Below are 25,863 nucleotides of genomic sequence, written 5' to 3'. Positions count from 1 at the left end.
ATAGTGTGAAAAAATAGGATTCCTTTGATAAAAAATACTGTCCCTTGGTCTTCTCTTAAGTTTGAAACACCCTGGGAGCTTATTTTTAGCAAAGCAATTCCCCATACCCACCCTAAAATTATACATACAAGTTTAGGTAAACAGCAGATTAAATGTAAAAACTTAACCTTAACTTCTGAAAGTCCTTTGAATTTAATCTTTAGCTACTGTTTTCCATGTTACATCCTGCAGCTAGACACACGTGAATAGAAAAAACAGTACAGTTAGTGTTAAAGGCAAAACGCAGAGAGCTGGGGGGCCGCCCAGCACTGCCTGCGAGTTCATTCACGGTTCCTCGCTCCCTCTATCTACCTCTACTCAAACAGTGCTTTCAGAGCCAGCCATCAAAAACTCAGCGAAGAATTTTCTATGAACAAACAAAAAGCTGTTAGGCAAAAAAATAAAAATAAAAAAGTCCCCAAAGTCTCTCCGGCTGCTTTGGGGTTTGGGAGGACCAGAGAGGGCGGGCTTGTCTAGGCCTCGTGTGTCAGTGTGTGCTAGGTCAGGTGTCGGCTCCCAGTGGGCAATGGTCTGCAGGCCACTGGTCTCCACAGACAACACTGTTGTCTCCAGGCCCCTGCCCTACCCCTGCCTCCACCCAGGCGCTTGTGGGTTAAGGAGGGACATAGGGAGGGGGTGACCGGTATGGGGTCATGTTCTTGGGACGGGAGCCCTTGCCCTCCATGGGGGCTGTGAAGGGTGGTGGGGGCTGGTAGGGAGGTGCATTGGGATCTTCATCCCGCAGGGGCGTGTACTCTCCCATGGTGTCCTGGTTCAGAGGGGTGGTCTCGGGCACATTCTGGTTGGGATACTCAGGAGGGGGCAAAGGAGCCTTCTCCTCCTGCAGAATGAGTGGCATGCTGGAGGAGGGTGGGGGCTTGGAGTCATCCAGTTCATCCGCAAAGATGATAGGCACCCCCTTCTTGATGAAGGTGGCCTGGTCCTCAAGGGTAAGCTTTCCCTTCCGCTTCTTGCGATAGCAGATCATGGCAATGATGCCGGCAATAAGCAGGATGGCTGCGACCACCACAGCTGGAATGACTGTGTGTAGGTAGACGTCATCCTCACTGCTCTTCTCAGGGTCCCTATCTGGCACCTCTGTGGGTGGTGCCTCTGAGGGCACTCTCCTGGGTGGTGCCACAGGGATAAACTGTAAGTGCCGACAACTGCCAGAACCTGTCACAGCAATGCTCATGGCCTTAAAGTCAGGCTCCAGGGCATTGGAGAAGGTGGGCCGAGGTTTCCCATCATCTTCAGCAATCCGCCGGCTTAACCCCATGATCTGCTCCTTGGGGCAGGGCTCCATGGGCAATGTATTATTGGTCCATTCCACCACGATGGAGCCCCGGGTGATATTCTGCAGGGTGATGGTGCTGCAATTTCGGTCTCCAAAGGCAAAGGCCAACTTCTTCACCAAAGCAATCTTCTTGTGGATGTCATTGACCACTGGCGCTGGGTCACCCATAAATTTGGCCTTGAACTGCGCAGGAGCCTTATCCCCTTGAGGGCGCCTGTGGACATGGATTTCGAAGGCATCTACAGCTGATAGGCCCCCCTTGTCTGTGGCATGCATGAAATACTCATGTTTGCCCACGTGGCTGCTGTCAGGCAGGCCATACATGAGCTGGCTGTTGCTGTTGAACTGTACCCAGGACTTCTCGCCTACCAACTGCTGCTCCCGCAGCTTCAGGGTCAGCTTTAGCTTGTCAGTGGTGGTGTCCTCATTGTCATAAAAAGTGTCTGATGGGATCTTCACCTCAAAGTAGGTGCCAACCCAGGCATCTACCCTGTCAATGTGGTTCTTGAGCTCTGGGCGCTGGTTGGGTTCTCCGCCTCGGGGCACTCCACTGGTGGTGGTACGGATGCGAGTAGGCGGTGAGGCAGTTTCCAATCTGGTGATGGGAGCTTTGGTGGTGACCCGGGGCACTGGTCGGGGTGTCCGAGGTTTCTTGGTCGGCCTGCGAGTTGTGGTGGTTGAGGAGTCAGTTGAAGGCGTTGCTGGTTTTGGCGTGGATACTCGTGGCTTCTTGGTGGTAGTTGTGGGAGGGGTAGCAACTGCAGTGGGCTCCACATAGCCAGGAATGGTCATCGTTGGGCGAATCTGGCCAGGAATTGTGGTGCCGGCTTCTGACACACGTGTGGGCTGGATGGGACCTAGGGTTGGGGTCTGAATAATGGCGCCTCGAGTCCGAATGGTGACCGTGGGCTTCCCAGGAACGGGATCCCTGACTGGAGGAGCCATAGTCTCTGTTGGAGGAGCAATGGCTGGAGATGTTGGGGTGGGCACAATCCTGGATGGTGGCTCCTGGATGGCCGTGGTTGGGGGTCCAATGGCAGTCACAGGTGTGGGTGTGGCATGGATCTGCCTCCGGATGCGTTTAGGGAGAGGTGGTTTCTTATTGGCAATGTGCCAACCCACCACCGGGTAGCCAAGCTGGGCAGACATAGCGCCCTCCCTGGCAGGGGCCTCCACACCACGAATATCAGGCACACTGTTCTGGTTCAGGGAGCAGCCCAGCTTCCAGGAGAGCAAGGCTCCATTCTCTACCACCTTTTTTGCATTTCCTGGGCCAGCCATGAACGCTGACATGTCAAACAGTCTATTATTCACCACAGGCACCAACTTCATGTTGTGAAGTTCCACTTCTGAGAAGCTCCGCATCCTGTGCAGGAGGTCAATCCTTTGCTTTGGGGTCATCTTGGTGAGGTCGGCATCCAGAATCACTGTCAAGACAGTCACAGGCTCATCAGCAGCACAGGCAGATGACACCAGTTCACCAGGGTCTGGTGAGGCTGCCCGCACAGACTGTGGCTCACTGTGGTCTTCAGGGTAAACCTCGATGGAGAACACACTGGAGGTCTGGGGGACGTGGCTCCCATTGGCCCCTAGCCGTGCAGCACTCACTGAGATGTAATGCACACCCTTATCAGTGTCGAGGGGGAGGCCCTCCAGGGTGTGGCTCTGCGGATCCCAGTGCAGCCAAGATGGCAAAGCCTCCTTTCCTGCCGCTGATACCTAGAGGAGACACAAGCATGAATTATAATTGCTATTGTCACTACATAACCTGAGAATGATCACAACAGTTAACCACTGGCTCAGCCTGAATTGTGTGATAGGCTTAAAGTATAATTCAGAATTCCTGTTGGGGAAGCCAATTCCTTGCCCCTAGAAAGGCACAACTTACCTCATTTATCTGTCACAAAAGACTGGGGCTACGAGATGGTATAGATTGGTAGGCAAATAATTTACCCAAGGCCACACACTGGGGAGACAGTGGTACTGGCACTCAAGCACATCTCATGCCAGAGAACTGTTGCCATGGAGCTCAAGAACATTGTGGATTTTTATAACAGTGACACACCCTGCCACCTATTCACCCACTCTACCTAAAGAATCAAGTCACAGTTTCTCATCCCAGCCCTCAACATTTCTCTCCAGTTTCACCTCAGACTTCTCCCACTGCCCTCCGCCAACACCGTGCCTTTGCTCAGGTCATATGCCTGGTCTGGAGTGTCTTTCCTGTCTGGAAAGTGGAGAAGCATGCAGGTCTGGGTACAAAGGAGGGCTCAATGCCCTGAAGGACTCACTTTACAATCATCACGTTACATTCAAGTGTAGGGAGCATATTTGTGTGTACAAATAAAGCCAGCTGTATCTAATGTCTTAATTAACCCTGCCTCTCAAACCTCAAGAAAAACTGTGGTGTCCAGGGTAAGGGGACTAGAATCAACTATTCTAGAATAGTGTTTACCAAAGGAATCCCAAGGAGCTCTGGTCTCTCTAAAAGAGAGATTCTATAGTTAACCAAGTATGAGAACTGTATAGAGCTCTCGTCTATCCTTGGAGAGCCCAGGCACAGAAGCAGGCCTAAGGAGCTCATCCCCTTATTCCACTCAATAGCACCTCCCAGACTTCTTTCAGAGAGTAAATCCTTTTCCACAGGGACATAACAGGTGATATACTCAGAGCATTCAAGGGAATGCTGCCATAGAAACTTCCACCATCAGCTGACAAAAAGGAAGTAAGACTTGTTCTTGCCCAGGCCCATCTGTGGTTCCTCTTACCTTTGGAGAAAACCTACTCCTGTCCCCAATACAAGAAAGGTGGCACCCACAGGTGGTCTGCCTGAAGGTACTCTCAGATCCACTAGCCAATACCAAGTCTAGGAACACACTGGCCAACAGACAGCACATCTCATTACCAGCTTCAGCCCTTGCCCTTCATGGCCACTGCTTATCAGCAGAGGGATACTAAAATGCTTCCCTCCTTGTGGCAGGAAGGCTAAAGCCATGACTGCTGGGCTCCCCAGTGGCTCCAGTCCCCTGAGCTTCCTCCTGCCAAAAGCCAAAGTACCCGAGTGATTAGGAAGGAGACTCCAGGCTTGTACCTGATACTCCCACCCAGCAGGACCCAGGTGTCCAAGTAGCAACTTTTATCAGACACTATATACTTTCTCCCCTTTCAACTGGTTTAAACAGGTTTCCCACCTCCAGCAAAAACCCATAAGAAGACAACTGATGTTATTAGGAGTTATTATTGGAATAACTCTTTCCTGACTGCTCTCTGAGCCACTCACTAAGGGTCTACAAATATTAATAAAATAAAAAACAAAGAAGGGCCCCGCCTCCTCAAAGCTTCCTAGCCTGACTCACTTCCTATGCTGCTGACCCCAACAGCCAAAGTTCTGCCGTCGGACATTTCCTACAGAACAAACCCAAGCCCCTCTATGACCAAAGCTCCCATACAGCCAGCCTTGGAAGTCATACACTTATTTTAACTATGCCAACTAACATTATAACCTGTTAATATCATGTATCATAAATAATTAACGTTAAAGAAAATCCCAGGTTTTACCAAATTAAGTTATAATCCTCAAATTCAAATTGAGAGATGGAAGTTGAGAACTGGTAGCTTTATTTTGATTACTGAAAACAAATTTTTTCACTATTGCCTACGCACAGCTTTATAGCCATGTAAAATTTACCCATGGCTTTGAGGCAAGCCATGTCAGAGAAACAGAGCCAAGCCTCTCCAGTTTATCCTTGCTTTCCCCTCTGCAGATTCTAGCTCCCCAAGGTCCTGAAGCCCTGGCAGTGAACCCGGCTGCAGGACAGGGGACCAACCTGGACCTACAGCCCCAAAGCAGGCAGTCCTCTCAGAGTCATGAGTACTCCTCAGACAGGAAAGGTACTAACCTGAACACTCTTAAACTCCTGCACCTCCAGGTGTCTTGGTAATGGGAAAGTCAAGCCCAAGCAGCTCTTTGGGTGGCAATGATTTATTTTAATAGAAGGGCCGCAGGAAGCAAAACAAACCTAATTTCCACAAGGAACCTGGCCAAGTCACAAGCATACTGACATCTCTGCATTTTCAAGGCCATTTGGGGAAAGCCCCTGACCCGGGAAGTTTGAACATGCCTGAAGGGCTGGCAGTGTCCATTAGTCCCTTCCTCCCAAAGGCACTCGGCTCAGGGGCTGGCTCACTGCAGAGGTGCTCAGAGATGAAACACCTGCTCTACCCTAACAAAGCAGGAGCCCCTCAACCCATGGGAACTCTAGCTTACTCCCTGCCTCTCAGCTTTCAAATCTTTTTTTTTTTTTTTTTTTTGAGACAGAGTCTCACTCTGTTGCCTGGGCTAGAGTGCCGTGGCATCAGCCTAGCTCACAGCAACCTCAAACTCCTGGGCTCAAGCAATCCTACTGCCTCAGCCTCCCAAGTAGCTGGGACTACAGGCATGTGCCACCATGCCCGGGTAATTTTTTCTATATATTTTTAGTTGTCCAGCTAATTTCTTTCTATTTTTCAGTAGAGGCGGGGTCTCACTCTTGCTCAGGCTGGTCTCGAACTCCTCAGCTCAAACGATCTGCCCGCCTCAGCCTCCTAGAATGCTAGGATTACAGGCGTGAGCCACCACACCCGGCCAGCTTTCAAATCTTACAGGCTCTGGGCCACCTCTCTTCTCTTAGGGTCTAAGAGTTAAGTGGGATATGAAAAGTTCCTTCTGACAGATGCAGCCCCCATGACAAGCCAGGACTCATCCCTGTAACAATAGCCAACCAGATGAGAAGGCTTGTCTTCTCATCCCAGCTCCCAGGCAGGCTGAGGCTTGACCTTAGCCCCAATGTCCTCAACTCTAAAATGGAGGAAATGATCCCATCCTTGTAGGATTATGGGCCAGGCACCTGATGGACTCTCCACCAATGCTGGATCCCATCAGCTCCTATGGGCTGTGAGAAGACCCAGTAAACTATGTAAGATTGCTGCACAAATGGGCCCAGGGCATGTGTAGGCACCACTCCCCAGTCCTTCCCAGCTGGCCTTAGACTCAGTGTACAGTGGAGTCTTGTCTCCCTGTTCATATCTCAAAGCTGAGCACCTAAGGTGAGGGGGAAGCTACAGCCAAGGGGAAGCCAGGATCCTACAGGGGAATAAGGCTGAGGCTGGGAACCCTCAGGAAGTTGCTTGCCTGTCAAGATTTTTCTGCCAGGAATGGATGAAAACTCTGAGGGGCACTGGGGAAGGGGAGGACGTGCTGCCCAAAGACCAGCATTTACCTCTTCAGTCTAAAATAGGTGCACTAGGATCTTGGCATATTTATTTATACATGAGATCTTGACTATCCTTGGAGTCCTCGGTTTATCCAGTATAAAAATTTCTACCCTAGCTGTACCATAACTGTGTACAACTAACCCTCTAAGGGCTGCCAGGCAAGGAAGGGCAGGCAAGAGGCAGGACTCAGGGCTTGGTGTGAGATGTTCAGCAGTAGAGGCACATGTGTTTAGGGTGACAGGCTAGTCCCAGGCATGGAACTCCTCCAGGTTTTCAGGTCACCAGACCCCCCCATCACCAAACACTAACACTGCCTTGAAGCTACGGGAAGCAAGGCCTGCTGACCTTATAGTTGCTGTCTTAGAAAGGAGCCTTCAGGCAGTTAGTGGGTATATCTGTAAGAGGCATAAACTGCAGGGGGCAGCCTGATTCGAGGAGATCATGGGCTCCAGCTCATAGGCCACCCAGAAGGCCAGAAAGCTTTCCAGTTTCAGCAACCCTTGGAAAGGATGTACTTCTGAGACAGAAGGCAAGCCCAACACTAAGGAAAATAAGATCTTGAATGCTGCAGAAAACAAGATCTTGAACAACCATATACCCACCTTCAGAAATTCCAACCCATAAAGTGTATCCAAAAACATTAAGAATCAAAACCACAAAACCTGGGCAGGACCCTGAAGAGTTCTAAAGACTACCTACCCAGTGATGTTCATAAGGAATCGTCATGACCAAAGACCAGGGAACTGCCAAACTGAAGGTTTGGGTCACTCCTCAGTCTGTACTACCAGAAGACTAGCAACTAGCTTCCTCTTCAGTTCTAGGACACTCCCTCCAGCTGCTTTGCTGGTACCCTCTTGCACAGAGTAGACAGTCGAGCACTTGGTTTAACAAAGATACTGCACCTGTAGGCACTAAACACCATGAAACACAAGCAAAGTCTCACACCCCCAGCCAGTACCATTCCACAACTGGAGAAAGGGCAAATGGACAGAGGAGCTCCCATTATTTAGTCCTCATCAAAAAGCAGCTTTCCACTATAGTCTGAGCCAGTCAGTTAAGTATAGCTGAAAAACAAAACTGAAGAATTAGGTTCTCGCTAGGGCCAAATTAATTATAATTGCTTTTCTGAAACCAAGAAAACACAAGCTTTATCATTCAGGGCCCAAAAGAAGATGTCTTACCCATGCAGGAGTTGCAGGACTTAGAAACGGCAAGCAAAGACTCTAGATAGATAGGCAAGCACTTTCAGTTGATGCTGGCTAGCAAAGAGGGATCTTAACAATAAGATATAATCGAGAAACTAATCTGCTGTGCATTCCCTCACACTACAAATCTTTTGGAGGGCCCTTCTGGCCTTTGCAGTGGCACCTTCCAACCAAAAACTCTGGACACATGAGCCCTTGGGGTGTGGGCTGGGCCTTTCCCTGTGTTCCCCCAAAGATGTGCCAGGGGGTCTTCTCAGTGATCCATTTCAAAGTGGTACAGACTGCTGCCCCATGACACCCCACTGCTTGGACCTGCAGAGGCCTGCCCTAGCAAGGTCCCTGCCTTCCCTCTGATCTGGTCATTAGCTCCTTTCAGCTCCCTCACACCTCAGCCAAGCTGCAGAAGTGGGCCAACGTGCAGCCATCTGTGGCTGGGTACTATAGACAACACCCTGGAGGCACTCCCACATGAGGTGGTCAAGGCCTCCCTGTTGTAGGCTATGTGTCCTCTGCTCAGGGAAACAGGAGATGGTCCCTCTGATGCAGTCTGAGCCTTGGTGCTAACTCACACTAACGGTTATCCTGTGTCTGTGCCATGGACAATGAGACAGATCTGCTCTGTGGCCTTCTGTGAATGATGAGCATGGGCAGTCACATGGCTGTGCTGCAGGGAAGTAGCACAAGTCAACAGGAAGAGCCTCTAGCTTGAGGTCAGAGGCCAGGCCTATGTCTCTACCTGCAGTGAAGAACCATGGGGGAAGTGAGTACAAGGGGCCTCTGCTTGCTAAGTAAAGCAGAGCCATACCAACAAGACATAATCATTGGTCCAACTGTTAGACATGCAAACCTCAAACCAGCACACGGCTCCTGCCACAAAGACCAAGGCCACAGGATCACATTCTGAACACACTTATCCAGCTCAGTCAGTGCCCTTCTAGTCTGAGCTATGAAGCATTTTATCTGATGTTAACTGTTCCCATCAAAAATTTAAAAAAAAAATTAATCTTCCCCCCCAAAAAAATAAGGGGGAGCATATTACAGTTACAGCCACTAAAAAATTTCTCAAAATCAGTCCTTCGGTTCCAAGCCTTGACATCATCTATTTCACAGTGTCACGCTCTCTTTCAGTCCTTGTCAGTAATTTTTTAAAAAACATAGAAGCCTATATTTTCAATAAGTATGTGAGTTGATGAGTCTGGGCAAATGCCATTCTGACAGCCCACCCCCAAGGATGCCTTCCTTCGCCAACCCGCATTTCCCGGTGTGCTGTGTTCACAAGGAGTCCATTCAGAACTGGGGAACACCCACTCAAAGCAGGAAGAAACTGTAGTTCATCTCACACAGGCGGGGTTGCCACAAAGCTCTCAAGCATCCAAAGAAATGCTCCTTTCATGAACTCCCCTTCCCAGCCAAAGAGAGTGCCCATTGTTCTCATGAGAACAATTGGGGGCCCAAGCCAGCAGCTGAGAGCACAGTCCCAAGAAGGACTGCTCCCGGCCTGCTGACATCTTGGGCTGAGGGAAAGCCCACATTGTCTGCAGGCAAGGAGGCTGACGGGAAGCAGAATGAAAAGCCATCCTTGCAGGCTCTACCAAAATAAGACATTTGATGGGGCAGTCCACTCATTTCATGAGATGCAAAGACATCTCTCCCTGACCACCATAGAGGGAGGGGTTAAAACATTTCCAGACATTTAATCACATTCCTCAGTCAGTCCCACACTCACTCAAGTCAGAGATGAGTGAGCCGGCACCAATCCCAAGGGAGGCAAGAGTCAGGATGGGTGACTTATACCGTGGCCAGCCGAGGACAGGCTAGGATCCACCGAGCAAAGGCCAAGCTGGCTTTTGTGGGACATCCCCACAGCCCCTGATGGGGAGAAAGGGTTTCTCAGATCCAAAGGCAGCTATGAAAGCAAAAGACAGTCAAGACCTGAATGACCTTTGTATACAGGCACATAGTCTGATTCAAGGGAGTACATGACAAGACCATCTGCTTTAGGGTGTCCTGAGGCCACAGGAGAAGAGATAGGAGTCCCGTGGCCCAGGTCTCTCAGAAAGTCTATGCTGGCCACAAGGACCTAGCCCCTTCTCACATCTGGTCAAAAAGAGTCCATTTGGGCCAGGCGCGGTGGCTCACATCTGTAATCCTAGCACTCTGGGAGGCAGAGAGGTGGAAGGATCACTTGAGCTCAGGAGTTTGAGACCAGCCTGAGCAAGAGTGAGACCCCATCTCTATTTAAAATAAAATTTTGAAAAAATTAGGAAACAAAAAGAGTCCATTTGGGAGTCAAGTTGTGGGTCAATAACTACAAATCAATTCTCAAGACAGACCTAGAGAATACCAGAGTAAGCAAAAACTGCCAGCCAAGCTGAGACTGGACAAAAGCTATCAGAAAAATGTAAGGGGATCAGGCTAGGAGCAGTGGCTCCATGCCTATAATCTCAGCACTTTGAGAGGCTGAGGTGGGAAGATCACTTGAGCCCAGGAGTTTGAGGCTGCAGTGAGCTGTGATCACACCACTGCACTCCAGCAATGGTGACAGAGTGAGACCCTAAGAAAGAAAGGAAAGAAAGAAGAAAAGAAAGGAAAGAAAAAAGAAAGGGTATCAGAGCAGAGGATCCAGGATCTCAGGGCTATATCCTCCAGGCAGGCAGACCCTTTCTTCTTTCTCTTGATCCTACAGACTGTTATATAAAGTATATACCAACATAAAGTATAGGGAAGCCCTTGCTTTAGGGGCTGACATTACCCAATGGGTATACCAATAGACACTCCTGGCTGGCACATCCTCTGCCACTATGACTTCCATAGTTGCCACAACCTCCTGAAATAAAGTAACCAACAGCCCACACAGGTCAAACTGGTTTTGCAGGCAGCCAGTATAGCTCGCTTAGAATGAGACCTTAAATTTTCCATCCCTTCAACAGACCAGTATTCAAGTGTGTTGCAAACATTGGATTATTCCACCATCAACCCCCATGCACACCCCCTAACCAGTCAGCAAGTATGACAATCATGCCATCTAATCTCACCAGAACTCAGGACAGACCAGGCTCTACCTGTGAGCCCTCATTATGCAGCTCAGCCATGTCCACACAGGCTAAAAGAACAACCCTCACCTGGACACTCCACATGGGGATTAGGGAGAAGCCAGGCCAGGCCAGGCCCAGTTCCTCCTGCCTCAGTTCCTCACCTACTTTTTCCTCCTCTGGTACCTGGAGAACTCACCCTGAATAGCCCTCCTTGGGCCCACTTCTCTCTCCACTTACCTTCACCCAAACTGACAACTCTGCCATGAGTTGGCATTGGTCTCTCTCTGCTGAGAAGCCCAACTCCACATCCTCCCAACAACTCCTTCTCAAATTTCCCACATGAAGCTCCACAATCCACCACCACCCCACTTATCCTCCCCTTGCTGCTCCATCTCTGTTAATGCTTCATCACACAGCAAGCCTTTAATTAGGCACCTACTTTGAAACCGGTCCCATGCCAAGTACTTAGAATGCTACATAGGGAACTGTGGATACCCTATGAGCCAGGCATCATCTTTCACTGCACACCCAGGAAGCCTCTTGGGTGCTCCCTACAAACTAACCCTGCCCCTACAAGCTATATAGTCTGGACAAGTGACTTAGCTACCACTTTGGCACCTAAAAATGGAGCCACATTTTCTGCTGGAGAGCCCAACAGCAAAGAAATGGCAATGAGCTCACCCAGTGCCCAGATCTGATCTTCAATAACATTCACCACCAAAAGGAATCAGGCTCCTTGGAGAAACGGCTGAGCGAGGGTGAATATAAGATGAACCAAAAAGTAAGGAAGTGTTCAAAGAATTGACAGGGGCATGTCACAACAACACTGGAACCAACTCAAAGGCACTCCCAATGGTCAAATCTGGGACAATTTGAACATCACAATAATTAAGAAGAGCAATGAATTATAAACTATTGAATGTTAGCAGTCTGTACTAATAATAGATCAATAAATACACAGATAAGAGTCAGCAGGATAGGATGAAGCCACTTTCCAATGTGAAACAAAACAAAAAGTCAAGTTTGAAAGTGTATGTGTCACAGGGCCCTGGGACACTGCTGAGGTATCAAGTGAGTTTAGTCTCTTGTTGCCCCAGCACAGGCTGGCATTTCTTCCCGCATACAGCCAGGCAGTCTTTGACAATCCAAAGCAGGTTTGCAGGTGATGAATGGGTCCTCATTCCCTCTACCAGCCCACAAACATTTGAGGGCCTAGTATATGATGGGAGACTAACAAAAAATCAAGAATTTCAAATACAGAAATTTGCTAAGATAATATAGGGTTTTGTGGGAAAGTTGCTTTCACCAGGGTACTGGGAAAGGACTCTAAAACCCTAAATGATGTTCAAATTGAGCCTGAAAGGGGTGGCTATACCCACATTGAAAGAAGAAAGAGCCAAAAGTTTGTGGTGGCCTTGAGCTAGGCATGATCATGGAGCAGAAAGGGGAGGGGACAGTGTGGCTGGGACAAGGTATACAAAAGAAAAGGGGAGGGAGGAAGAGGAGGCCAGAGACCAGATCACATGAGGCTTGATCCTAAGTGCAGCTCAGTACTGAGGGATTCTGAGTAGATTTAAGTTTATAAAGATAAAGATGTCTTTTGCCTCAATGTGGACAAATTGAGGGGTCAGGAATGAAGGCAGGGATGCCTAGGAAGATATTTAGCAAACAGTAGATTTGATGAAGGGCAGCAGTGATGGACCCAGATATGATTTGAGGATCACCCCAACAAGCATCCTTGGGACCAAAATCTGAAATATTGCTCACACATACAAGAACACTTGGCAGCTACCAAAAGTTACATTCCCAAAGAACATTTAATGATTACGGGGAAAAAAAACTCAAGTTACAGTGAACGAAAAAAGGTTAAAAAATATGTCCAGTATGATCCCAGGTCTAAGATGTCTGTGTGTATGTGGCATGGACATCTCTTTTTTTTTTTTTTTTTTTTGTTGAGACAGAGTCTCACTTTGTTGCCCAGGCTAGAGTGAGTGCCGTGGCGTCAGCTTAGCTCACAGCAACCTCAGACTCCTCGGCTTAAGCGATCCTACTGCCTCAGCCTCCCGAGTAGCTGGGACTACAGGCATGCGCCACTATGCCCGGCTAATTTTTTCTATATAGATTTTTTTAGTTGTCCATATAATGTCTTTCTATTTTTAATAGAGACGGGGTCTCGCTCAGGCTGGTCTCGAACTCCTGACCTTGAGCAATCCACCCGCCTCGGCCTCCCAGAGTGCTAGGATTACAGGCGTGAGCCACCGCGCCCGGCCAACATCTCTTAATGAGTAAAGAAAATCATGGAGGACTTTACTCTGAGTTGTAGAAACCACAAAAGATTTTTTTTCTCCCTTTCTAAGTTTTCCACAATTACATTTATGCATCGTTATTATAGTAAGAAAAAAAATAACTCCTTAAGCCAGGCATGGTGGCTCACGCATGTAATCCTAGCACTTTGGGAGGCCAAGGTGGGAGGATCACTTGAGGCCAGAAGTTCAAAATCAGTCTGAGCAACACAGCAAGACTCATCTCTACAAAACAGTTAAAAAATTAGCCGAGTCTGGTGGCACGTGCCTATGGTCCCAGCTGCTCAGGAGGCTGAGGCAAGAGGATCTCTTGAGCACAGGAGTTTGAGGTAGCAGGGAGCTATGATGACACGCCACTGCACTATAGCCTGGGCAACAGAACAAGACTCTATATCAAAAGAAAAAAAAATACAAAAAAAGCACCTTTAATATAAAGACTTTTGCAATCCTGTTTTACAGATGGGGAAACCAAAGCTCTAAGAACAAAGTTAGGTTTTCTGACCTTCTAACTCCCAAGCCATACAATCCTGATGGTTCAGACCGGGATGAAGAGTCACACATCTTCATCTGTTTTTCTACAGGCTCATCAGCTACTAAATGGTCTGCTTTCCACAGATAAATATGCTCAGATAAAATCCTGTTTTCCCAGTAAAATCTCTTTACTCCCCTGGTGAATAAGCCTGTTAAATGTCTCTCAGCCAGATGCAGCAAATATCCAGCTCAGTGTATCAGTTCAATGCATTTCTGGTCAAGATTAATCCATGCAAAACATTCCAACGGCCACTGCAACAAAGGCAACCAATGTAGAGCTTGGATATTCAGAGGATCAAATCTGAAGCTGAGCAAGAAATGTACCCTGCACAACCACCACTCTTTATCTAATGGTCACACTAGCATTTGGCTTGCTAGGGCATTATGAAGATTGCAAGGAAATCTTATATGGCTAGGAGCAGTGGCTCATGCTTGTAATCCTAGCACTCTGGGAGGCCAAGGTGGGAGGATGGCTTCAGCTCAGGAGTTTGAGACCAGCCTAAGCAAGAGTGAGACCCCATCTCTACTAAAAATAGAAAAATGAGCCAGGCGTGGTAGCACACGCCTATAATCCCAGCTACTCGAGAGACTGAGCCAGGAGTCACTTGAGCCTAGGAGTCCGAGGTTGCTGTGAGCTAGGCTGACACCACAGCACTCTAGCCCAGGTGACAGAGCAAGACTCTGTCTCAAAAACAAAAACACAAAAATCTTATACAAACACTCTGTAAACTATAAAGAGCTCTGTGGAAGTGAGCTGCTACATGGGCCAGGATCTTCAGAAGTACAGGTGCCTAAGATCACAAAGCCGCCCTGAGAACAAACCATGATGTAAAAAGAAGGGAGCCAACAGGGAATGGGAAGGTAAGGCAAAAAGTAGGTCCACCCAGATTCAAGGAAAAGGGGCAAAGACTTACCTCTCCAAGGGAAGAACAGCACAGAATTTGTAGCTATTTCTAATCTAGACGCCTAGGGTTTGTAGGCCAAAGAGGGACAAGTTATTAAGGATCCACAAGAGCCCACGTGTGCTTCAACCAATGGAGTACAGTGGAAGTATAAGTTTTCAAGTCTAGGCCTTAAGAGACCAGCAGCTTCCTTTCCTTTTTCTTTTTTTTTTTTTTGAAACAGAGTCTCGCTCTGTTGCCTGGGCTAGAGTGCAGTGGCGTCAGCCTAACTCACTGCAACCTCAAACTCCTGAGCTCAAGCGATCCTACTGCCTCAGCCTCCCAAGTAGCTGGGACTACAGGCATGCGCCACCATGCCCAGTTAGTTTTTTCTATATATATTTTTAGTTGTCCAGATAATTTCTTTCTGTTTTTAGTAGAGACGGGGTCTCACTCTTGTTCAGGCTGGTCTCGAACTCCTGACCTCGAGCAATCCTCCCGCCTCAGCCTCCCAGAGTGCTAGGATTACAGGCGTGAGCCACCGCGCCCGGCCGACACAGTAAAGTTTTATTGGAACACAGCCATGCCCATTCATTTACATACTATAATGGCTACTTTTGCACTACACTGGCAGAGGTGAGGAGTTTTGACAGAAACCATATGGCCTGTAAAACCTAAAATATTTACTACTATCTGACCCTTTAAGAAAAAAGTGTGCTGACCTCTGCTCTAGGAGATGTTCATAACTTGAGGGGTACATCCCACCCAGAATTCTACAGGAAGTCCAAGGTTCCACAAACCCAGAGGGATGCTGCTTCTTCACACAAAAGCTTCCTGTTTCACCTGATTTCCATCCTGGGTCAGGCAAAACACTCTTCTGTCCACATGTTTCAGATCCCTTTGTTCTCCAGATTGCTTCCCCCAAAGGATATAGAACAAGGCTGGAAAGTCTAGGTACTAATTTTGGTTCTTAAGTGATCAAATACTTTAGTAAACATAAATCACCAAGAGTGGAACTCCCATATTTATTTATATCTTATTTTAAAAAATAGATTCGAACCACAAAAGTTCTGTATTTCTTGGGTTTAAACTCCATGGCTTATGAAAGGTGACCTTTCCTACCAAATCGCTACATCAGTAACCAGAGACCTTCCAGAGGACAAAGTAAAGGCTTTTTCATGGGACACCACCAGAATGGGAGCAAGAATAAAGTTTAGGATGCTATTCTGAGATACATGGGGATCCTCTTGTGAATATCAGTGGCTGTCACTTCTCCTCAAGGGCACTTAGCACATACTGGAGGAATTGAGCTCAGAATTGCTAGAGTTTAGAACTGAGAAGGAAAAGAGAGCAAAGCTAAGACGGAAGAAGATGAGAATTCTTCCTCATTTATGCTTTATATTCAGTCTCTCACCTTGATGACTTCTCCACTGGAGGAAATTAAATCTGTTGGAATAGTCACTCGAAATGAGCGCCCAACAACAGCCGTGCCATCAGGAATGCCAACCACTGTGGGAACAGCCTCATGGAGGTCTGAGAGGACTGAGTGCATGGACGCCTCGAGCTGGTTCTCCCAGTCCCTGATGGCCTCCGAGGGTTCACTGGGCCAGCGGGACTGAGCCATGGCCACGGAGAGCAGAAGGAGAAAGGTCCTCCCCCAAAGGGAGAGCAGCAGCGAGAGGACCACAGACATCCTCGTCCCAGGCCTGAGTTTGCTCAAGTTGATAGTCTTGCTAAGTAAGGAAGCAAGTGACTTGGTCCCAGAGCTGGGTCCTCACCCTCTGCACACCTGCTCCATCCCAGAGCACCCAGAGCCTGAAAAAGAAGAAGAGCAGATTCAGACTTGAACAATCCCCATGGTTCAAAGTCATGCACTAGCCCCCCAAGTGCTCCTTCCAAAAATGTCTATACTGAGTTGGATAAAGCCTCTCACCCCCATGCTCTCTAGTACCAAAACCACCAGCTTCATGCAGTTACTTAGCACTGGAAATGTGGCTAGTCTATTCAATGTAAAATACAGAGCTGGACACGGTGGCTCATCCCTATAAATTCCAGTACTTTGGGAGGCCAAGGTGAGAGGATCTCTTGAGTCCAGGAGTTCAAGACCAGTCTGGGCAAACACAGTAAGACCCTGTCTCTACAAAAAATACAAAATTTAGCTGGGCATGGTGGTGCACGCCTGTAGTCCTAGCTACTCAGGAGGCTGAGGCAGGAGGATCACCTGAGCCCAGGAGTTTGAGGTTACAGTGAGTTATGATCACACCATTGCACTCTAGCCTAGGAAATGGGGCAAGACTCTGTCTCTTAAAAAAAAAAAAAAAAAAAAAAGTAAAATACACAGTGGATTTTGAAAACTTTGTATAAAAAAAGGAATGTAAAATACCTCATTAATACTTTTAAATATTGATTGCATATTAAAATGATAATATTTTGGATATAATCAAATGTATTAAATAAAATATACTGACGATAAATGAAGAGTAAATAAAGAAATCTATTAAATAAAATATATTATTGAAATTAATTTCACCTGTTTTTTTTCACCACGCAACTACCAGGAAATTTTAAATGACATATGTGGCTTACATTATATTTCTGTTGGGCAGCACTGCTCTATACCTACTTTCAATTTACACAAAATATGAAAGACAATCAAACAAATCTAGAATGTGGGACCTTCTACAAGACAACTGGCCTAATCTCTCTAAATGCTGACTGTTCTAGTCAGACAGCAACCGGATTTAATGTGTGCATCTTCACTGGATACTGGATTTACTTCACATGAGCCCAGGTCTCAAATGGGATAATTGGGGAATTTTGTATGTACACAGAAGATTGGATTTATTGTTAATTTTCTTAAGTGATATGATAGAAGTGTTTCTTTACAGGGGATCATTCTCCATCTTATGAGTTGTATTGAAGTATTTAGGGATGAAGTGTCAAACACTCTGCAACTCACTTTGAAACAGTTCGAGGAAGAAAAAAATATGTGCATGTATACAGAGACACAACCATGAAGCAAATGTAGTAATAAGGCTTAAAAAATACTTTTGAGGCCGGGTACGGTGGTTCACGCCTGTAATCCTAGCACTCTGGGAGGCTGAGGAGGGTGGATTGCTCAAGGTCAGGAGTTTGAGACCAGCCTGAGCCAAGAGTGAGACCCAGTCTTTACTAAAAATAGAAAGAAATTATCTGGCCAACTAAAAACATATAGAAAAAATTAGCTGGGCATGGTGGCGCATGCCTGTAGTCCCAGCTACTCGGGAGGCTGAGGCAGCAGGATCGCTTAAGCCCAGGAGTTTGAGGTTGCTGTGAGCTAGGCTGATGCCACGGCACTCACTCTAGCCTGGGCAAAAAAAGGGAGACTCTGTCTCAAAAAAAAAAAGAAACAAAGAAACAAAAAGAAAAAAAGTCTTTGCAAAGGAGATTAAGAATCTTGACATAGGAGATTATCTGAGTGCCCTAAATCCAATCACAGAGAAGAAGGGGATGTGAAGGTTGAGGCAGAGATTAGAAATTACACCCACAGGGAGAAAGGCATGTAAAAGCTGAAGCAGAGCTGTGGCAATGCAGCAGCAAGTCAAGGAATGCCAGCAGCTACAAGCAGCTCAAAGATGCAGGGAATGGATTTTCCCCCAGAGCCTATAGAGGGAGCTTGGCCCTTGCCAAAATCTTGATTTTAGATTTCTAGTCTCCAGAACTGTGAGAGAATAAATCTGTACATTTTTTTTTTTTTTTTTTTTTTTGAGACAGAGTCTCACTCTGTTGCCCGGGTTAGAGTACATCAGCCTAGCTCACAGCAACCTCAAACTCCTGGGCTCAAATGATCCACCCGCCTCAGCCTCCCAGAGTGCTATGAATACAGGCGTGAGCCACCGTGCCCGGTCCTTAATGTGTACGTTATTTTAAGCCAAAAAGTTTGTGGTAAATTTTTTTTTTTACAGCAGCCCTAGGAAACTAATATAAGGTTTAATACAATTCACATCAAAATCCCAGAAAGAAAAACAATAAGGAGGAATGATTTTACCCAGTATCAAGACTCACTATACAACTACAGCAGGAAGACTGTATTGGTGGAAGGACAAATACAAAGCTCAATGGAACAGCATCTAGAATTCAGAAACAGACCTATACAAATATGCCCAACCGACTTTTGACAATGTTGCAAAAGCAATTCAATAGAGAAAAATTTGCCTTTTCAAGAAATGGTGTAACCCAGATGTCCTTCAACTGGGTGAATGATTAAACTGTGGTACATGAATACCATGGAATACTAATTAGCAATAAAAATGAATAAATTTATTAAGACACTCAACAACTTAGCATGATTGCTTAGAAATTCATCCAAGTGAAAAAAATGCCAATTCCAAAAAGTTACATACTATATGACTTCATTTTTATAATATTCCTTTTTTTTTTTTTTTTTTTTGAGACAGAGTCTCACTCTGTTGCCCGGGCTAGAGTTCCGTGGCGTTAGCCTCGCTCACAGCAACCTCAAACTTCTGGGCTCAAGCGATCCTCCTGCCTCAGCCTCCTGAGTAGCTGGGACCACAGGCATGCCCGGCTAATTTTTCTATATATATTTTTAGCTGTTCGTATAATTTCTTTCTATTTTTAGTAGAGACAGGGTCTCGCTCTTGCTCAGGCTAGTGTCAAAGTCCTGAGCTCAAACGATCCACCCGCCTCGGCCTCCCAGAGTGCTAGGATTATAGGCATGAGCCACCGCGCCTGGCCATTTTTATAATATGCTTGAAATGACAAAACTATACAAATGGATAACTTATTAGTGGTTGCCAGGGGTTAAGGAAGGGGTCAGGGAGTGAGGAAAGTAGGTGTGGCTCTAAAAAGGCAACATAAGAGAATCCTGTTGTTATGGAAATGTTCTGTACCTTGACTATATCAATTTCAATATCCTAGTTGCTATATTATACTATAATTTTGCAAGATGTTACCCATGGGGGAAATTGGGTATGGGTACACAGGATCTCTCTGTATTATTTATAACAACTGCATGTGAATCCACAATTATCTCAAAAATTTTTTAAGTCTAAAAAAAAGATAAATTTGAATTAGAGTTTTAAATTTCTGTATAATAAAGGATATGCACAGTCTGGGAGAGAGCTTTTTCAATGCATATGATGTCTAACAGATCCCTATCATAAAACATCAAGTAACCTAAAACAATAAATATGGGCTGAAGACAGGAAGAAAGAACCAATAGGTAATTCACAGAGAAGAAAACCTAAATAGTAAACTTATAAAAAGATGTTCAACCCCACCAATAATCAGGGAAAAGAAAAGTAAAGCAACATGAAAAACCTTTCCACGCCAATCAGATGGGCCAAAATGTTCCAATATGATACCACTGAGGGGAAGGGACTACATGGCTGCTGATGGGAGTGTGGGCTGGCCCAATGCCCTGCAGAGGACTCACCAGCCAACTGGGCCCTTCCACTCCTAGGCACACTGCCAGAGGAAGCTACACACATACATGGAAAGATGGTACAAACATGTTCACTTCGACACTGGAAAGCTGGAAACAACCTCAATGTCCATGATCTGGAGAAAGTATCAATAGGCTTTCATAGAATGTTGTGGAACTCTGTAGGACAATTAAAATGAACCAAAACTACAAGCATCAAGATGTATAAATCTCAAAAGGTGTTTAGCTAAAAGTACTCATTGCAGAAAAATATAATACCATTTACAAGACCAATGCTCTAACCCCTGAGCTATGGAGCCTATAATACCATTTATATAAAATGTTTTAATTATATATTATTTATGGATACACATGTAATAAGAACTGAAATCATACATGAAGCCTGAGCAACACAGTAAGATCCCATCTCTACAAAAAATTAAAAAAATAGCCAGGCATGGTGGCACACACCTACAGTCCCAAGTACTCAGGAGGCTGAGGCAGGAGGATCACTTGAGCCCAGGCATTAGAGGTTGCAGTGAGCTATGATGACACCATTACACTCTACCCTGAGCAACAAAGCAAGATCCTACCTCAAAAAAACAAATAAAAATTCAAAAAAATAAATAAATAAAATCATGCAAAGCCTCACAAACACCAAATTCAGGATTGTGGCCACTGTGAAGGGAGGGCAAGGAGAAAAGGAGGGGTCCATAAGGGTCTCCAACTTTATAACCGTTCTCCTTCCCAAAATAGGATCTTATAAAAATATGGAAGAGGCCAGGCACAGTGGCTCACGCCTGTAATCCTAGCACTCTGGGAGGCTGAGGCGGGAGGATCACTGGAGGTCAGGAGTTCGAGACCAGCCTGAGCAAGAGCGAGACCCTGTCTCTACTAAAAATAGAAAGAAATGATCTGGCCAACTAAAAATATATATAGAGAAAAAATTAGCCAGGCATGGTGGCGCATGCCTGTAGTCCCAGCTACTCGGGAGGCTGAGGCAGTAGGATCGCTTAAGCCCAGGAGTCTGAGGTTGCTGTGAGCTAGGCTGATGCCACGGCACTCTAGCCAGGGCAACAGAGTGAGACTCTGTCTCAAAAAAAACAAAAAGGAAGAAGAACATCAAGGTGTGACAAACCTGGGTGGCAAATACTCACACGTGTGTGATGTTAGTCTATGTTCTCTGCTGAGTGCTTGAAACACATGAAAGTGAAGAGCTTGGCTGAATCCTGTGATCTTAAAATATTTAATAAAAATCCTGAAACAGCCAGTACCTCCTGCTCTATTTCACCTCTTTGTGTCCTGTTTACCACGTTCTTGGGACTGAAAAGCCCTATCCTCGTATGTGTCTTCAGCAAATTCTGAATGGCAACCAGAAGCCAGATCTCAGCCCTTGGGCCTTCTGCCCTGCCCCTCACTGCATCTCTGTCCACTTCTATCTCTTGGTGTCCTTGTCACTCAGGTTTACACACACCAGTCCCCAAAAGCAGAGTCTGTGTACACCCTTAGTTCCTAAGACAGCATTTGCCCCTTAGGAGCTCAGAAAAATATATGAAGCTGCTCTGCAAAGGTATGAGAAAGAAACTGAAATTCACTGGACTCAGAAAGTTAAAGATGTTTTATAATTTGGCATGATCCCACCCTCTCAGCAACATGAGGTCAGTAATAGGTAAAACACTGTTCTCATTCCTATTTCTACTACCTTGTTCCAAAAACTCCAAGGCCACATGTGACCATAGAGCTCTCACAGGACTTTAGACCCATTCCTCAGTAGGTACCTTTTCCTCCCTGCCATCAATAATAGATGGCTGGGTCACTTTGCTCACCACAGACTCACGAGCAATGTTAAGTCCCACACTCACCAAGAAGGACCAACTGATCACATACTTAGGAGGAGTGGCCCTACGGGCAACAGTTCCAACAACCACTAACTCCCATTGACCTCAGACGGTCCTCCTCCAGGAAAAGCAAGGAAGAAAACTCCCTGACTTAATGCCTGGTGTTTCCCATACTCTGGTAGGGGGGGTTCTTCTCCTCTGATTCCTATAAAGTGCTTCAAGTTTAAGGTTTTCATTTAATTCTTTTTGTGTTTCTTTTTTATAACTCCTATTCTCTTAATTGTCTGTGTTCCTTTTGTATTTTTATAGCTTATTGTATCATTTTATTTTTAAAATTTTCTAGGTCTTCTGATTTACTGTTGCATAATGTTTCTCTTAATGGCACTTTCCTTTCTTATGCATTTTAACACTTATTTAGTAAGTGGCTCAGCTTAACCAATTCCCTCTACAAGACTGTAAGCTGTGGCAGAGCAGGGATATGTCTATTGCAATCACTAATATATGCCCAGCACTCACACAGTGCCAGACATACAAATAATGAATGAATGGGGAGGATATAGGACTCTTTTTTTTTTAGCTTCGTCCTGTCTTTACTCTTCATTTCACTTACTTTTCCACTTATTAAATCTGGTTGATCTTTTATTTTTTTAATCTGATTCTCCATTTTTAATTTCTTATTTGAAAATAGCATCATATTTGAAAATAGCATCAGTTACAAGACACACCCTGCCCTGCCAGGGGCATATGCTCAGTCTACTATCTGTGGACATATGACGATATGGGGTGTCTGTTTCATGGCCATGACTAAGTGCTCTGCATTTAGCAGGCAGGCAATGTCCAGGGCACAACTCCAATTACTATGTGTTGGTTTTCCATGCTCTGGGTAGAAAAAATCCTTTCGCAACTTGGTAAAAAGCACCCTTGTGTCTTTCTGATGCTGGCTTCCTATAAGCAAGGATCATGTTTGCCTGTGCTAGGAACTTTGCAGACTATATCCACACACCTGTATTAGGACGTCCCTGTGGAAAGTGTTTTTTACAATCTCATACTCACACACTTATCATTCAGATATGGAGGCACTGCAGAGATACTCCTCCTCATCTTTCAGAGACCAAGGCCCAAAGGGAGGTAAACACTCAACCATGTCACACAGAGCCTAGTGGCCAGAACATGGTGGGAGAAAAGGGTGCTCAGGAAACAGAGAAAGACTCTGGCCAGAACCACCCAGTCTTCCTGAAATGGCTGCCCATTCTAACACTTCACACAGACACTCACATTATACCCTCCAAAACACTAAGAAGTACTCAAGACAATCCAAGAATATCTCAGTTCAACTCACCACTGTCTGGCTACCAGGAGCTGCCAAAACTCTCCTGAGAAATGAGTAGTAGGAATGGGGAACTCATTCCTCTGTGCCAGCACCGAGTTCAGTGCCCACAACTGAATCTGAGCTCTCAGCACTGCCCCAAGACCCCAGTTAAATCCAACTTCATGATGAGGGACCCTCTCAGAGCTTTGGTAAAGACCCTGGCTCTCTGGACACATAGGCAGCACCCAGGGTGACAGACAAGTATGACTGCCAGGCATCAGTCCCATCCCTCCATCTTAGACATCTCACTCCAGGGGTCAGAGAAACCTTTAAAGTGTTAGAGGCTCCAAAGCCTGGACAGAGCACAGCCAGCCAGGATATTGCAGTCCCACAGCAGCCACTCAAGCTGCCCTCTCCCTCTTCTCTTGGTAAAAGCCTATATTCCTGCCTCAAGAGCCTTCTGCACCTGGGAAGAGAGCCCCATGGCATCCTAAGTACCCACCCCATCCCACTCCCTGGGGCCAGGCGTACATTTAGCACCTAACAGCATGTTGTGGGGAGTACAGGAAGAATACCTTACTAGGAGACCTCCACTCAAGGCTCCTGGGAAGCGAGTCCTCAACAATGAAAGGATAGTCTGGGTTGAGAAACTCAGGAAGTCTCAGATCCTGAGACTCACTGCACGGAAGCATCCTAACCCAGAAGAACCCAAGCTGGTTCTAGTTGGGGTGGAGCCACCAAGTACCCTAGGCCAGGACAATGCTCCCTTCCTCCTAGCTATGACATGGGGGATTCTGAAGTGATGAGCACAAGTAAAAAGTCAGTAGTCTTCAGTGTTTCAGTAGTGCCTAAAAGGTTGTGTTGCCCAGGCATGGTGGCATATGCCTATAATTCCAGCACTTTGGTAGGCTGAAGTGGGAGGATCGCTTGAGGCCAAGAATTCAACACCAGCCTGGGCAACACAGTGAGACCCCCACCTCTAGAAAAAAATAAGAAAAATTAGCCAGATGTGGTGGCTCACACTTGTAGTCCCAGCTACTCAGGAGGCTGAGGCAGGAGGATAACTTGAGCTCAGGAGTTCAAGGCTGCAGCAAACTATGTGATCACACCACTGTACTCCAGTCTGGGCGACAGCAAGACCCTGTCTCTGAAAAATAAATACATAAATAAATAAATAAAAGGTGGTGTTGTCCTTTGTAACCAAAATACATAAAAGCTGCCCTAGAGGCAGGTAAATTTAAAGTTTACCCTAACAGGCCGGGTACGGTGGCTCATGCCTGTAATCCTAGCACTCTGGGAGGCTGAGGTGGGTCGATCGCTCGAGGTCAGGAGTTCGAGACCAGCCTGAGCAAGAGCGAGACCCCCGTCTCTACTAAAAATAGAAAGAAATTATCTGGCCAACTAAGATATATATAGAAAAAATTAGCCGGGCATGGTGGCGCATGCCTGTCGTCCCAGCTACTCGGGAGGCTGAGGCAGTAGGATTGCTTAAGCCCAGGAGTTTGAGGTTGCTGTGAGCTAGGCTGACGTCATGGCACTCACTCTAGCCCGGGCAACAAAGCAAGACTCTGTCTCAAAAAAAAAAAAAAAAGTTTACCCTAACAGTCACCAGGGACACACAACTAAGGAATCAAAAACATTCAACAGTAGTGACTGGCAAGGATGCCAGGCATCTGAGGCAGGGTTCAGCAGGAAAAGACCCTCTGGCCCTTCCTGTCACCAATACCAATTCCTATCTAGATGCAACCAAAGCATATCACTTGGTGAAGGGTGAGATGCCCATGAGGAACCAGCCCTATGACCCCTCTCTGTCCAGACAGCCTTATGCCCCTATGGAAAGAAATCTGCTGGAATCCCAGCCCCAAGAAAGAGGCAGCTCTGTTCCAATTAGGCTGCCTGCCCAGAGGTAATGAGTAACCCCATGCATGCAGGAAGCTCAGTTAATAAAGGTTTTCCACTCCATAAATGTGTGGAACAAATCCATATGTGGCACCAACTCAATCCAAAATAAATGTAATATTTCCTCATCCATTGAAAAACTCACAGTAAATGAAACTTTCAGACTTTTTTTTTTTAAGTATCTTGTTTTTTTTTTTTTTTTTTTTTTTTTTTGAGACAGAGTCTCACTCTGTTGCCCAGGCTAGAGTGAGTGCCGTGGCGTCAGCCTAGCTCACAGCAACCTCAAACTCCTGGGCTCAAGCGATCCTCCTGCCTCAGCCTCCCGAGTAGCTGGGACTACAGGCATGTGCCACCATGCCCGGCTAATTTTTTCTATATATATTTTTAGCTGTCCATATAATTTCTTTCTATTTTTAGTAGAGATGGGGTCTCGCTCTTGCTCAGGCTGGTCTCGAACTCCTGAGCTCAAACGATCCGCCCACCTCGGCCTCCCAGAGTGCTAGGATTACAGGCGTGAGCCACCGCGCCCGGCTGTATCTTGTTTTTTGACGAGGGATCCCATCATTACATTGCCCAGGCTGGAGTGCAGTGGCTATTCACACCATAACATACTGCAGCCTGGAACGCCTGGCCTCAAGTGATCTCACCTGAGTTGCTGGAACTACAAGTGCATGCCACCAAACCTGGCTCTGAAACTTTCAAACATCTTAACCTGAAAACCCCGAAAGAACAGTTCTCTACTAGTTTTTAATTCCCAAGAATGAAGGAAAAATTGTGCGACTCAACCCATTATCACACAAAATGAGGCAGATGTAGCCTACCCCACCACTCCCAGGAGCCCCAACTCCCCA

General features: G+C 46.4%; 1 protein-coding gene across 5 annotated transcripts in view; it reads right to left on the bottom strand.

Annotated features, from left to right (window-relative positions):
* Window positions 1-365: 365 nt before the first annotated feature.
* The window catches only part of DAG1 (dystroglycan 1), a 58,623-nt gene continuing 33,125 nt past the window's right edge, over window positions 366-25,863 (bottom strand). For 4 of the 5 annotated variants that reach the window (XM_069475697.1, XM_069475693.1, XM_069475695.1 and 1 more), the window contains exons 2-3: window positions 15,959-16,359; window positions 366-3,055 (exon numbers count right to left, since the gene is read on the bottom strand). In XM_069475697.1, the coding sequence (XP_069331798.1) occupies window positions 653-3,055; window positions 15,959-16,237 (2,682 nt within the window). In that variant the 5' untranslated portion in view covers window positions 16,238-16,359 and the 3' untranslated portion in view covers window positions 366-652. Of the gene's footprint in view, window positions 3,056-15,958; window positions 16,360-24,134; window positions 24,261-25,863 lie in introns of all 5 variants that reach the window. The other variant, XM_069475694.1, reaches the window with a different exon arrangement.

This window comes from Eulemur rufifrons, chromosome 7, assembly GCF_041146395.1.
Source record: "Eulemur rufifrons isolate Redbay chromosome 7, OSU_ERuf_1, whole genome shotgun sequence".
Classification (NCBI taxonomy): Eukaryota; Metazoa; Chordata; class Mammalia; order Primates; family Lemuridae; genus Eulemur; species Eulemur rufifrons.
This window is presented reverse-complemented; position numbering and strand designations above follow the sequence as displayed.